Source organism: Aedes albopictus, chromosome 3, assembly GCF_035046485.1.
Source record: "Aedes albopictus strain Foshan chromosome 3, AalbF5, whole genome shotgun sequence".
NCBI classification, from domain to species: Eukaryota; Metazoa; Arthropoda; class Insecta; order Diptera; family Culicidae; genus Aedes; species Aedes albopictus.
Genome location: NC_085138.1, coordinates 388,694,622 through 388,708,787, shown reverse-complemented (window position 1 = coordinate 388,708,787; position 14,166 = coordinate 388,694,622). Strand labels below are relative to the sequence as shown.

The 14,166-nt window shown below is 34.7% G+C and overlaps 1 protein-coding gene across 10 annotated transcripts in view; it reads right to left on the bottom strand.

Moving 5' to 3' along the window:
* Positions 1-14,166, bottom strand: part of LOC109399662 (1-acylglycerol-3-phosphate O-acyltransferase Pnpla3) — a 77,101-nt gene that overhangs the window by 49,849 nt on the left and 13,086 nt on the right. For all 10 annotated transcript variants that reach the window (XR_009998614.1, XM_062855948.1, XM_062855952.1 and 7 more), the window contains exon 2: positions 6,517-7,127. Coding sequence is in view for 9 of the 10 variants with exons in the window: in XM_062855948.1 (XP_062711932.1) it covers positions 6,517-6,688 (172 nt within the window). In the remaining variant the exon portion in view is untranslated. The remainder of the gene's footprint in view (positions 1-6,516; positions 7,128-14,166) is intronic.

The following is a 14,166-nucleotide window of genomic DNA, read 5'->3' as shown; positions in this document are numbered from 1 at the left end:
AGAAATCCATGAAGGGTTTCTGAGGGAGAGTTTCCAGAAGTTTCTGTAGTAAATATTTCTAGAATTCCTTCAGAAAAACTTTTGAGATTCGTTCAAATATCTCGGGGCTTCGTTTAAGAATATCTCCAGAGATTTCAGCAAGAATTAAATATACATTTTTTTTTTTAATATTCCTCCAAGGATGCTTTCAGATATTTTTTCATGGGTTGCATCTGAAACATGCTCTAGAACTCCTTCAGAAGTATCAATAAAGACTCCTTCAGTAGCTTTGAGATTTTTCATGAGACTACCTAAAAAATCCATTTTTTTAGTTTGCAGAATTATCAGAGAATTTTCAGCGATTCCTTCTGAAACTCTTCCAAGGTTCCTCCAGAAATCCCTTGAAAAATTGCGTCAGGGGCTACCAAAGTAATGTCCATAAGGTTTCTTTTTGGATTCCCTTATGCGTTTCTTTCAGAAATATCTCCTGGTATTTCTTCTGAAAGACCTCCAGTAATTCTTCGAGATATTCCTCTACAGATATTTACAGAAGATTTAATGAATTTATATTTTATGAAATAACACAAACAATATTGAAGTAATTCTTCAAGGGTTATCTGAAAAAATGTTATAGGAATGTTTTAAATATACCTGATTCAATTTCATTGACACAATTTTAGCAACAATCTTTGGAGGAGCAGAACTTCTGATATGGCTCTATGATATATGTATTCCTCTATTTCTAGAAGAATTTTATGATTTTTTTTTGGAGAAATTTAAGGAAAAAAATCATGGAAAAGTTTTTGAGAAAATCCCTAAAATTATTTCCAGAGGGTAACCTTGAGGAGTTTCTGAATTAAATCTCGAAGAAGTTTCTTAATGAATTCTTGAAAAATATTCTTCAAGAATTGCACACAAAGCTACTGGAGGAATTCCTGAATAAATCCCCTAATAAATTTCTGAAGAAATTCCTAGAAGATGATAGAACAAATCCTGGAAGAACTCCTGAAGATACTTCTGGATCAATTTCTTGCAAAATTTCTGAAACGTATTTGTTGGAGAGTCATTCTAATACGAAACTCTGAGAGTGTTGAGGAATCTTTAGTTTAGGAATGGGAAGAAATCTACATTCTTTTATCTAAATAAAGTTTGAGCAATATCCCCATCAGGCAGTGCCGGTAAAGTCTCCAAGACGATAAGAACAGCCTACCGAATAGGATTTTATTCTGTTTTATGTCAAATTGTGCAGTATTTCTAGAAAAGTGTGTTTAATACACGTAGATAATTTGTGTGAAATATATTCGTTTTGTATCAAACTGAGCCTGTTAAGTGTAACAAATGGGGCACGTTTGGTGCAGTACTAGATTTGTAGTAATGAGCTGAGTTTTAGTATGGTAAGAAGATCAATTCTCCGTTTCTGCAATAAAATGGTACAAAAAGCGTGGGTATTATGATTCCTTGCCTAATTTGATGCTGTTTGAGCAAAACTTCGGATAACTATGTTGTTTATGTTGCAAGAAATGAAGAAAACAATAACACTGTTGTCCAAAGTTTTGCTCAAACAGCATCAAATTAGGCAAGGAATCATAATACCCACGCTTTTTGCACCATTTTATTGCAGAAACGGAGAATTGACCTTCTCACCATACTAAAGTTCAGCTCATTACTACAAATCTAGTACTTCACCGATCAGTCCTATTGTGAACAAAAGACATCTAATTGTGATTGAGAAGTGGGATGATAATAAAAGACCCAGGAGGACCACAACCCAACATTATTTGTATATAAAATTCTCTGAAGCAATTTCCCAAGAAGAAAGAAATGTCAAGAAATAAATCATCAAGTGTTTTCTAAAGGAGCTCATGAAAGAATCTCTGAGAGGTGAAGGAAATCCTAAAGGGTCACCGGAAAAATTTCTGAAAGAATCCCTGAAGAAACATACTAGAAAAACTTCCAGAAGGCACAGAATGTTGCCAATTGACAAATTGAGAGATAAAATTTGTGAAAAAAAACGCGTTCTAGTGGGACTCGAACCCACGACTCCGTATTCGCTAGACCAGCGCTTTAACCAACTAAGCCACAGAACATGTAAGGATACTGTGGAATACAAATCTAAACTGATTCGAAAGCCACACCATCAACACTATTTTTATCACAAAACAATTCGCTCTCACATGTAGTTCGTGGGCACAAAAGCGAGATTGTCGTGGATGATCTGAAAGAGAGATTCAAAATCAAAAATCCCTCTACGGATTCTGGTGAATAACTCTTCAGGGAATACTTCGGAATTTTCTCTGGAAGTTCTATTGTTCGATGGATGCTTTAAAAAAAACTTCCGATGGGTTGCTTCAGAAATTTCTCAATAAGATACTGAGCGTGAGCTGAGCATCCTATGGAAATTCCTCTGTAGATTCCTCCATAAATGTCTTCAAGAATTCCTTAAGAAAACCTTCCATAGATTTTCATAATAAATCCGCCATGGACTCCTTTAGAAAATTTCAAGGAATTTCTTCAGAAAAATCATAATTTTTCATGAGAAAATCTTCCGAAGGTTCTTTAAAAAAAATTTTCAAAGAGTTCCTTTAAAAATTCTTCTGAAAAGTCCTTCGAAAATCCTTAAAACAGATTCTTCAAAGTAACATTTGAAATTCTATCAGGCATTTTTGAAGAAAGTTTTAAAATTTTCGCCTTTCTTCCAGATTTATGTTGTAGGGATTCCTTCAGAAGTTTCTACAGAGGTTCGTTCCTAAAATCCTGTAGTAATTCCACGAGAAATTTCTCTAAGAACTTTTTAAAAATCTCTTGTGGATCTAAATAGAAAAAAAAAATCATGGTTTTTTCTAGGAAATCCTCAAAAGATTCTTTTTGATAATAAGTAAACAGTTTGTTTCAAAAACTTCCTACATGAATTTCTTCAAATCTTTTCTAGATTGATTGATTTATCTTTATTTTAGAGACTTTCAGCCCTTGGCCCTTTAGACTTTCCGTTGGAAATTAATCCGGAGATTCATCCAGAATTTCTTACTGTGATTTCTTCAGAATTCCTCCAGAAAAATATCAGAAATTCCTTCAAATATTCTTCTTACAATTTTTCATAAACTACTCCGAGGATTCTTTCAAAATTTCTTCCATACATACATTCCAAAAATCCTCCAGGAATTTTACAAAAAACTTTCCATATGTTTTAGAAAATTTCTCCACGATTCGTAGCAATACTTTTCCAGGGTTTTTTAACATTTTTTTCCAAAACACGTGAAAAACATTGTTTCCTGAAACACGTGAAGAACCACTAAAAATGCCTTATTTGAGTTATATGACAACGTTTACTTGTACAGAGCAATGACTTTTATGAGGATGTCGATTCTCAATAAAAGTGCATAAAAGTGTTTAATTTTTCACAGTTAAAATTGTCTTCTTGCTTAACATCAGCATCTTACCCCCAGTTACTCTACAAACATATTCGACTGAAAAGTTACCTCAATTGGGGAACGTTCAAAAATTACGTCCAACATTTTGGGGGAAGGGGGGTCTAAGAAAGTGTGACAGTACGTGTATTAGGTATAGGAAAATAGCGTGACAGAGGGGGAAGAGGGGGGGTCTAGAAATCCCGAAAAACTATGGACGTAATAAATGAATCTTCCCTTGTCGTAGATGAGATAGCAATGGAAGCAAGCCAGCAAGAAAGCGTCGAATAATAACTACACTCTCCATGTAGTAAACAAATCCGGCCAAACCATTGACCTTTGTTTTACGCATAATCATTATGCTCACATTGCCGCAAATTCCCATCAACGACACGAATCCGTCCCAAGGTTATCGCCATCACATATGTAGGTATAATTAACCTGATTTCGGAGCTAGACGTGTGAAGTTAGAAACCATCCGACTCTGAAAATGGTGCCATTGAACCACGACCACGAAAGCAAAGGGGTGCTGCACGTGCGGGTGTTTTGGTAAAACATTTCCGAAGATCAGGTATCAACGTGTTCTTTCATGATTTACATTTGGTGCAAGTATATGCATGCTTCAGTTAGCCTGTGCGCGCAGGCGTAGTCGACATATGAATGACACTAACGAGTGGAGCTTTTTTGTCGATCATTTAAAGCTTTCAACAGTGTTCGACATTCGATGAGAAAATCTTATTGGAATCGTAAACAACAGCTTTTCTCATTGACTGAAATTCAATTTAACCGTTATTTTGTAGTTGAAAATATGATTTTTTTTTGTCACGCGAAAATCGTTTTTTTTTTCGTAAACCGTGGGATGGACGTACTTCGGGCATATTGCGCTGGATAGAGGACCAGATCTGCTGTCCAATGCATTACGTCCGCGTTATGTTTCACATATTTATTTGAAGAAAAAAATATTGTTTCAACCGTGACGACAATAGACTAACGCGAAGGTAAGTAATACATCAACGATTATCATTAGTTACATGAAAAAATAATTTAAGATCAAATTAGATTAGAATTAACAGAATTAATTAGAAACAATTACGGCAAGTATAACAATAGCTGGAAATTCAATCCTTTTTGTCGTTAATTCAATGCAAAACTGCAAACTAGAACGGTGATTTTTTTCAACGGTTGGAAGTTTAATTTACTTATTTATTTATTGTTATGACCTCCATCTAACAAAATGTAATCAATTAATTAATTAATAAGGGGATTCACTTGACAGCGTAAACCACTTATTAAAGTATATTCTGATTAAAGGTCGCGATCGCCAAGGCAATCTTTGATTATTTCATTCACAATTTCATGAAACATTTCAAATAACAGAAAATCATGGCTTACGCAGCAATTTAAACTGTTTAGTGAGTCCTCTTAATAATTAATTAGTTTTGTACTGTTCATTTTAATTCCGCCCTCTAATGTTTATCTTTTGACTGATACGCGTATTTAGACTACTACTTATAATCTTCCTCAGTGTCTCCTCTAAGCAGAATATCCTCTTCGAATGAGTGTATTGTGGATTTTGCACCAAATTGGTGTCGGAAGTAACTTCATTGACTTCCGCTGCTTTTCCTGTGCGTTAAACATAACGTCGGAAGTAGTGCGCTGAATAGAGCATCAGATTTGCTATACAGCGCACTACTTCCGACGTTATGTTTAACGCATAAGAAAGGCAGCGGAAGTCAATGAAGTTATTTCCGACACCGATTTGGTGCTAAATCCACAATACACTCATTCGAAGAGGATATTCTGCTTAGAGGAGACACTGAGGAAGATTATAGGTAGTAGTCTAAATACGCGTATCAGTCAAAAGATAAACATTAGAGGGCGGAATTAAAATTAACCCTCGTCGTGCATTGGGGTCATTATGACCCCTAAACGTACACTAGGTCAGCGAGGTGAGCGCAAGCTAATGCACGAAGAAGGTTAACAGTACAAAACTAATTAATTATTAAGAGGACTCACTAAACAGTTTAAATTGCTGCGTAAGCCATGATTTTCTGTTATTTGAAATGTTTCATGAAATTGTGAATGAAATAATCAAAGATTGCCTTGACGATCGCGACCTTTAATCAGAATATACTTTAATAAGTGGTTTACGCTGTCAAGTGAATCCCCATATTAATCAATTATTTGATGGGATTTTGTTAGATGGAGGTCATAACAATAAATAAATAAGTAAATTAAACTTCCAACCGTTGAAAAAAAATCACCGTTCTAGTTTGCAGTTTTGCATTGAATTAACGACAAAAAAGGATTGACTTTCCAGCTATTGTTATAGTGTTATACTTGCCGTAATTGTTTCTAATTAATTCTGTTAATTCTAATCTAATTTGATCTCAAATTATTTTTTCATGTAACTAATGATAATCGTTGATGTATTACTTACCTTCACGTTAGTCTATTGTCGTCACGGTTTTAACAATAATTTTTTCTTCAAATAAATATGTGAAACATAACGCGGACGTAATGCATTGGACAGCAGATCTGGCCCTCTATCCAGCGCAATATGTCCGAAGTACGTCCATCCCACGGTTTACGAAAAAAAAACGATTTTCGCGTGACAAAAAAAAAATCATATTTTCAACTACAAAATAACGGTTAAATTGAATTTCAGTCAATGAGAATTTAATGGGAAAAGCTGTTGTTTACGATTCCAATAAGATTCCAATAAGATTTTCTCATCGAATGTCGAACACTGTTGAAAGCTTTAAATATGATCGACAAAAAAGCTCCACTCGTTAGTGTCATTCATATGTCGACTGCGCCTGCGCGCACAGGCTAGTTTCAGGTAGATCGACCCTGCTGAGCATATGCTGTTAGAATTTGAAACAGGAGATACCTCCATTTCAGTCAGACTCGTACAAATGGAAAGATAATTACAAGGCAGCCGAAGGCGAAAGGCCGACCTTGCATTTTTTTTTATTCTTTAAAACGTGATGATGAAATACATACAAAACAACACGAAATCATCCGATCAAGAAAGGAACAAACCCCCGTTCTGCTCGTGTTGTTTCCTGTTTGATTCGTGCGCCGATCTATTTTTAGACTAGCTAGCTAAAAAAAGAGGAAAGGTACTTACCTAAGGGCATATCACACAGCAGACAGCAGGCGGCCAGCGAGCCGGCCGAGGCTCCGCTAATCCGATGCAACAGCAGATGGGGTGCATACTTTTTGAAACAGACGGCCACTCCAACGTGGTAGATTCCGAGAAATCCGCATCCAGCAAATGACAGATTCATCTTGGTGGCCATACAACCGACGACCGGTTCGGGGAATTAACGATACGGGAAACAATTAAACCGAGTCCTACGGAGTCGGTGTCGGTGTCGCTTTCTGGGTCACTAGTCACTTACAATAAAACGAAAATCCAGTAAAAAAGGAACAAGGAATGCTTTCCGAGAAACGCTTCCGTAGGGTTCTTCCGATTTTGCCGAAATGCCCGAAACTTTCCGTCCGCAATTGGTTCTTGTTTTTTTTGTCAGGAAAGCGAAAAAAATGAGCACCCGAAACTGGTCGATCACTACACTCACACTTCTTGTGTCTTGGAAGATTTTGTGGTTTCACTCAAGTAAAAAGAACCGGCCGTTTTATGCGCAATCACTGACAGATCGTTCTTCGCTGTCTGGAAGTTTATTCACAATTCAATGGTTGAAACTGTTTGTGGAACGATATCCAGTTTACATGATTCTCCTGTGGAAGGGAAAGCAGACGAGAAAGAAGTCCATTAGGGATTCGTTTTTATTGAGCGTTAATTAGGGTTTTTAGTGGAACGGATTTACGATGTGAAAGAAAGTGTAGTGGAACTGGCTTGCAAGAGTCAAGTGGCACTGGAGATGAGTATTTAATGCACATTAGCTGAAATGCGTGAACTACATGTTACTGCCAAAAAAATACTTCTTCAATATACGCTTCGTTTATTTTTTTTTATTTATACTCATCAGTGCTTTGAGATCAAACATTTGAAGTATTTGGTGCATGGGAATCACTCCCACCGGAGGTTATTTTATACTATTTCATTTTATTGCATGCCATTCCAATTTTATTAAATCATTAATTTTACATTAATTTCCGTTCATTTTTTCCTCTATTTTCATTTTTTTCTTTTCTTTCATTTTCCTTTCCCTTTTTCTGTTCCATTTTCCATTTATAATCCTTTCCTTTCCTATCTCTTCCTTTTTCCTTTCCTTTCCTTGTATACCTTTTAGGTGTATATTTTCTGTATTTTCCATTGCCAATACTTGAAATTTTTAACAAGAGAAAAAGAGAAAAAGCGATTTTATTTTTTCACGATTTTTTAGTAAATTGGTCAATTTTTAATATGCATCCCATTACTTTTTCAATTAATGGGCGGCTATGTTGTTACTTTCCTTCAAAACACATTTATATAAAAGTCAATTTGAGGGAAATTAAGTTAATTATAGGGTATGTGTGCCATCAGTAATCTCATGCTCCCATTTTCATCCTATTCGAAAACAAGCGATTACGGCACCAATTGACTCCGTTCTTTTTGTTTTCATGGGTGCTCACTTCTAACAAAAAATACAAAAATAAGAAACAAAACAAACAGCGCTTCAATCCTTTGTTTTTCGTGGGATGAAAATGGGAGCCACATGCTTAATAAGGGAACCAATACCCTAATTTGCATCTCGAATTTTGAAACGATGTTGATGTTTTGGATGATTTGGTGTTTTATTAGAAAAATAATCTAATCGTTATAATTTTCTTCCGTATTAAGAATTTTAAGTTGTGGAGCGGATCTGGTGTGATGGTTAGAACACTTGACTATCACGTCGAGGACCTGGGATCGAATCCCACTCCCGACAAACTCACAAAATGTGAGTTCTTCCTTCGGAAGGGAAGTAAAGCGTGAGTCGCGAGATAAGTTAGCCTAGGGCTAAAAACCCGTTATAACAGATAAAAAAAAATTTAAGTTGGTTGGTTTTTCATAGCTTACAGTAAAAATTTAAGAATATTTGATGCACTTTTCGAAAAGTTACAGCTAGTTGAACATTTTTAAAAAAGTGAAAACTTTGCCAGTCCCGTTCATTTTGTCTTGTTTCTTTTTTTCTTTTTTTTAATTAAAGACGCTTTAACCTCGCGGGTCATTCGCGTCATAAATATAAGAGTTTTTGAAAACATGTCTATAGAGAAATATTAAATGTTAACTTTTGCAATAATTTTGCCGATTTTTTAGGAAAGTTTTGCATCTCGAAAAATTCTGAATAAACTACTAATAGAATTAAAAAAAATATTTTAGGATCTATTTGAAAATTGTCGATGATATATAACAATTATTCCTAGAAAAACTTTTCTGAAAATATCCGTTTCATATGTATTTCTAGCAAACTGCAATATAACCAATTTCCAAATTTATTCCAATTCTTCCATTAAATATTCGACTTTCCCTTCCATTCCTTTCCTTTTCTTTCCTTTCTTTTCCTTTCCTTTCGTATCCTCTCCTATCCTTTCCTTTCCTTACCATTCCTTTCCATTCCTTTCCTTTTCTTTCCTTTCCTGTACTTTCCTTTCTTTTCCTTCCCTTTCTTCTTTCCATTCCTTCCCTTTCCTTTCCTTTCCTTTCCTTTCCTTTCCTTTCCTTTCCTTTCCTTTCCTTTCCTTTCCTTTCCTTTCCTTTCCTTTCCTTTCCTTTCATTTCCTTTCCTTTCCTTTCCATTCCTTTCCTTTCCTTTCCTTTCCTTTCCTTTCCTTTCCTTTCCTTTCCTTTCCTTTCCTTTCCTTTCCTTTCCTTTCCTTTTCTTTCCTTTCCTTTTCTTTCCTTTCCTTTCCTTTCCTTTCCTTTCCTTTCCTTTCCTTTCTTTTCTTTCCTTTCCTTTCTTTTCCTTTCCTTTCCTTTCCTTTCCTTTCCTTTCCTTTCCTTTCATTACCTTTCCTTTCATTTTCTTTCCTTTTCTATCCATTCCATCCTCTTCCTTTCTTATGGATTGTATTCCTTTGCATTCTATTCCATTCGATTATATTCTATTCCAATCTACTATATTCTAGTCCGTTCCATTATATTGTATTTCATTCCATTCCAATCTATCTCATTCCATTTCATGCCATTCTATTGTGTTGTGTCACATTGCATTTGTTTCTTTCCTTCCCTTCCCTTCCTTTTCTTGCTTTTCCTTTACTTTCCTTTGTTTTGTTAGTCTTTTCTTTCTTTATATTTCCTTTCCTTTCATTTGTCATATGTATTTTTATATAATTTTTATTAAAACTATTTTTTTCGGAGAATACTGAAAAGTGTATACATAAGAACTTTCCAGTATTTTCCGGTGTGAAGGATTAGCTGTAGTTAAAATTCGCTTAGGCTGATATAATTTTAACTTTCATTTGTCTCCCCCCCCCTTCAAAAATTTTTGACTAAATTTTGCATTTTGAGGGGGCAGATAAAAAATATTTATCAAAATTTTGGGTTTTGCTAAAAAGTCATTAACAAATCCGATGAGTCCCTAATATTTTTCAGATTAAAGACAGACTTGTTAGAATCCCAAAATGGCCGACACAATGGCCGACTTCGGCGCCTACTCACGATTTTGAGGGCACAAATCTCTTCGTAAACAAAACCAGCGCACCTGAGTTTCTCCTTTTAAGCTTATTACAAGTGAGCAAGAACAGAATAATAAAATGCATTGTTGTTTGAAGCTTGCTTCTTAAGATTTGTGCGACTGAAGTTCTCATGCACTGTTGAAGAGGGATGTCAAGACGTTTGTCCTTAAATGCTTTATTATTTTTATCCCCCCAGCGACCAGCCAAAGGGTGGTGGAACAAAAAGTGAAATAAATATTTGTAACAGCCTTATGTTCTTTTTATAAAATAAAAAGTATATTTCGTTGCCTTAGTTTTTAGCAAAAGTTAAAACTTTTAGCAGAAATTAAAAAAAAAATTAGAAAAAGGGTAACTCAAAAAGAAATTAGAGCTGATGTTAAAAAAATACGTAAGAATTTGAACAAAAGCCAAAATGTGAAGTGTTTGGCCTCTTCGCTGAAGTATGACATAGAAGTTTTAGTAAAAAAAAAAATGTAAAAACATATATCTCAAGATAAAATTTAGAAGACTTCGGCAGAACTTTTGGAGGAGAATTGGTTGATACATCCCTAAACATTATAAATAAACTTCTGGTAGAATTTCAAAACTTATTTTAAGAAACTCATTGGAACAAAAAAAAAACAAACAAAACGATATTAAAACCCTTTGAACATTTTTCATTATATATAACAAAATATTCTTAGAAAATTTCACCGGAGATATTCTTTTTAAATGTTTTCCTGGTAAACTAAAAAAATGGGTTGTTCTCCTATTTCATCCCATTTCTTCCAACAAAACTTTGGCGAACTCCTCATGAATTACTTCAAAAGTCTACCCTAAGGTGTGATAAATGTTTTATCATAGTTTATCGGATTTGTTTTTTGTTTTTTTTTTTCAACTCTCTAAGAAGCCGCGTTGTTTCTTTAATATGCTCAGCCAAAATCTTTCCATAAGGAATTTATGTAACAGTTTTTAAAAACAAAATTTCACTAATTATGTTCAATTAATGAAATTCGGAATTCAATTCCAATCAATGGATCAAGCGATACCTATTTTCAAAATAAAAACGAAATCTTGGAAGAGTAAATTTTAATATTTTTTTAAGAAAAGTTTATGAAAATTGCCGTTTAAACTTCAGAACACGCAGCTTAAGCACTTTTTAGAGCTTTTAGTGTTGGAACATTCCTATTAACTATTCCTGATAAAAATTTTGAAAATATTTTTTTTTATTTCGTGAGATTAAGTTGCCTTTGGTTTTGTTTCTGGTGAAAAATAAGTTTTTTTAATTCCTCCTATGATATAGTTTCAGTATTTAAAGTACATTTTATTGAGAATTGAATCTGAGGATCGTAGTAAGCTTTGCTCGGGAGTGAACGCGTTTTCGTGACAGCAGAATTTTTCGCGAAAATCCGGAAGAATTGAAATTACTTGAAGTGAAAAAGATATACAAGTGGAATCTGTAATAATTCCGATTTGTTTTTTTTAAGTGAGATCAAATGTTACAGATAAAATCATAAAAGGAAATGTGTTCTCTTTTTTATGGTTTCCGCGTTTATTATTGATTCGGCCGGTCAGAGAGGTACTACGCCATCCGAAAAAGAAAAAAATTGTTACTCCAAGAAGTGATTCTGCCGGGTGGATTTTGAGAAGATTTTGAATTATAATAGTATTAATAAGTTTCTCTTTCCATTTATGCGGCACTGGTATGAATTGATTTTTTTCTTTACTATTTGGCTGGTGGTGCTGCGGTTTGATGCCGAGCTAATATTTTTCCACGTAAGAAAGTGGTCCTGCTCCGTGTATTATTTTGTGGTGTAGATGGGTCTATCGCAATTTATGTTGGTTTCACTGGATCCCTATAAACTGAATACTAATGAGAGTTTGAGTGCATAGGGACTTCAAAGTGATCATTTTTGGTTAATGAGAGGAATCTGCCACCCACAAAAATGTTTTGAATGAGTTTGAATAAGGTGGAATTGCTAAAGTGTGTTGCTGATGCTAATTCTATCTGAAGCAGCTTAAAAAAAACTTGCCGTATTGCCGAGGATAAATCCACCGATTGTCCGTGATAAAAGAATAACTCTCAGGGCTCCAATAAGAATCAATATGGTGAGATCTTTCTGATTTATTTTTATTTATACCCATATCAGTAACATCCAAGTATTATAGGTGAATGTTTATTTGGGGAGGGTTGGATACCATAACTTTTGATCTCGTTTCAGAGAGCGGGTAAAGGCGCTTAAGCCTAGGCTTGAGAGCCAGGGCATACGGGGTAAATACCGTTGTCCCATCCCAGGATTCCAAAGGACATGGAGTGACATTAATATTCTTAGCATTGTCACTCCCAACGATGCGGTACATTATTATCACTTTTCAAGGAACGGTTGGTACGAGATGTCCCCGTTTTCTGATTTCAATAACAATAACAACGCTGCACAGTAGGCCTGGCCGCTTTAATGCTTGTAATGCATCTCTGATGCACTGCAACCATTAATAATGACAAGAAAAATGATAGGACTAGTCGATCCTATCATTTTCCAGGATTCTTTCAATGAATGGCTGTGTATGTGTAGACTAGACTAGACTAGACTAAAGTACATTTTATTGAGAATTTTTAAGACGATTTTTTTTGTAAAACTTGTGGAGAACAACACATGGAGCCAATTCCATAGAAAGAAAAAAAAACTGAGGTCAAAATGATGCATCTTTATCTTTGCTTAAGAGTGCAGAATTTGCTTTTATCTAAGAAAAACACATTAGGAAAAGCAAAAAAAAACTTTGCTCAAATAGTTTGTTCAGAACTATTCAGAAAAAAAAACAAAATACAGTGGCGTTTCGGTTTTATCACTAGTCATTTTATTCACTACTCGCCAAATTCACTCTCGATTTTATCACGGTTTTCGTTTCGTTTTTATCACGCCTTTTCTAAAACATCGCGAAATCAACATATAAATGTTAGGCGTTGTCCATAAACTACGTAGACTAATGTTTGGCCATCTGAGACCCCCTCGTAGACTTTTGTCCATACCAAATTATAGAAATGTGTATGAAGCGTAGACTTTGGTCAGGAACCCTGCTCCGCCTAAGAGTCTACGTAGTTTATAGACAGGCCCTGATTGTGAAACTACTTTTAGGGCTTTCCAGAGTCTGGAATATTTGACCTTTACTACGAGAAAAAAGTGGAAATAGGTTTCTTTGAATAGAGGTTTTAAATCTCAGAGCAAATATAAAACTGAGTAAAGAATTTTCACAAATTAAAAATATTTTATTTTTATTTCAATGACTTTATTTTCCTCAATATCCCTAAAACAAAATTATAGAGATTTTTGGTCATTGCACATTAAACCATTTCATAAATAAATATTGTCAATATCTAATTGATGAAAACCGTTAGGGAAGCAATTCATACAGAAACGATTAGTTAGATTATGGAAACTTTTAAGATTTGACGAATAAACTTTGTAAAATAAGTCACAACAAACTTGACAAGATTACCATTTGTTATTTCTTCACTTTCATGATTACTGCTTCAGTTTGCATTACCTCGTTCATCGAAATAAATGCAGTTCCATTTAGTAAATTGTCTGATTATTTCTTATAGCTTCATATATAAAAGAGACTTTGAATTATCTACTACAAAAAAAACTTCTTACGGGCATATCTACAATGCTTGATATTTCTTCATCGATTTTCTCTGCGGATTATTTCGAGAAATACGTTCAATATTCGAATGATATCTTGGTATGTTTCGGTGATGGACGACTAGTACTAGCTTCTAGAACAACGAAATCAACCGAAAATTATTTGCCGGCTAAGTTATTAACAAAAGAGAAAATCGATAAAAAGAAAACGATCATTGTATTTACGCCTGTATGATACTAAGCGTGAGAATGGTACAATGTTCTTGTAAGTTTTGACTCCTAATCACTGTTGGCCCGTACATACACTGAACGGCGGCTTGCGGTTAAAATTACTATTCTGAGGGTCAATTTAAATACACAACGCCACTAAATTTGTGCAGACTGAGTTTCGTTTCAATTCAACAGAATTATGTTTTCAATTTTACCATGGACTTTATTTTCAATTAAAAAAGTTTCTGTTGGCAACCGGATTCGAACCAAGAACCTTGACATCACCAGGCTCGCGCTACCACTCGGCTATCGAACCGGTTGATGTGAGAAGAAACAAAACGCACACA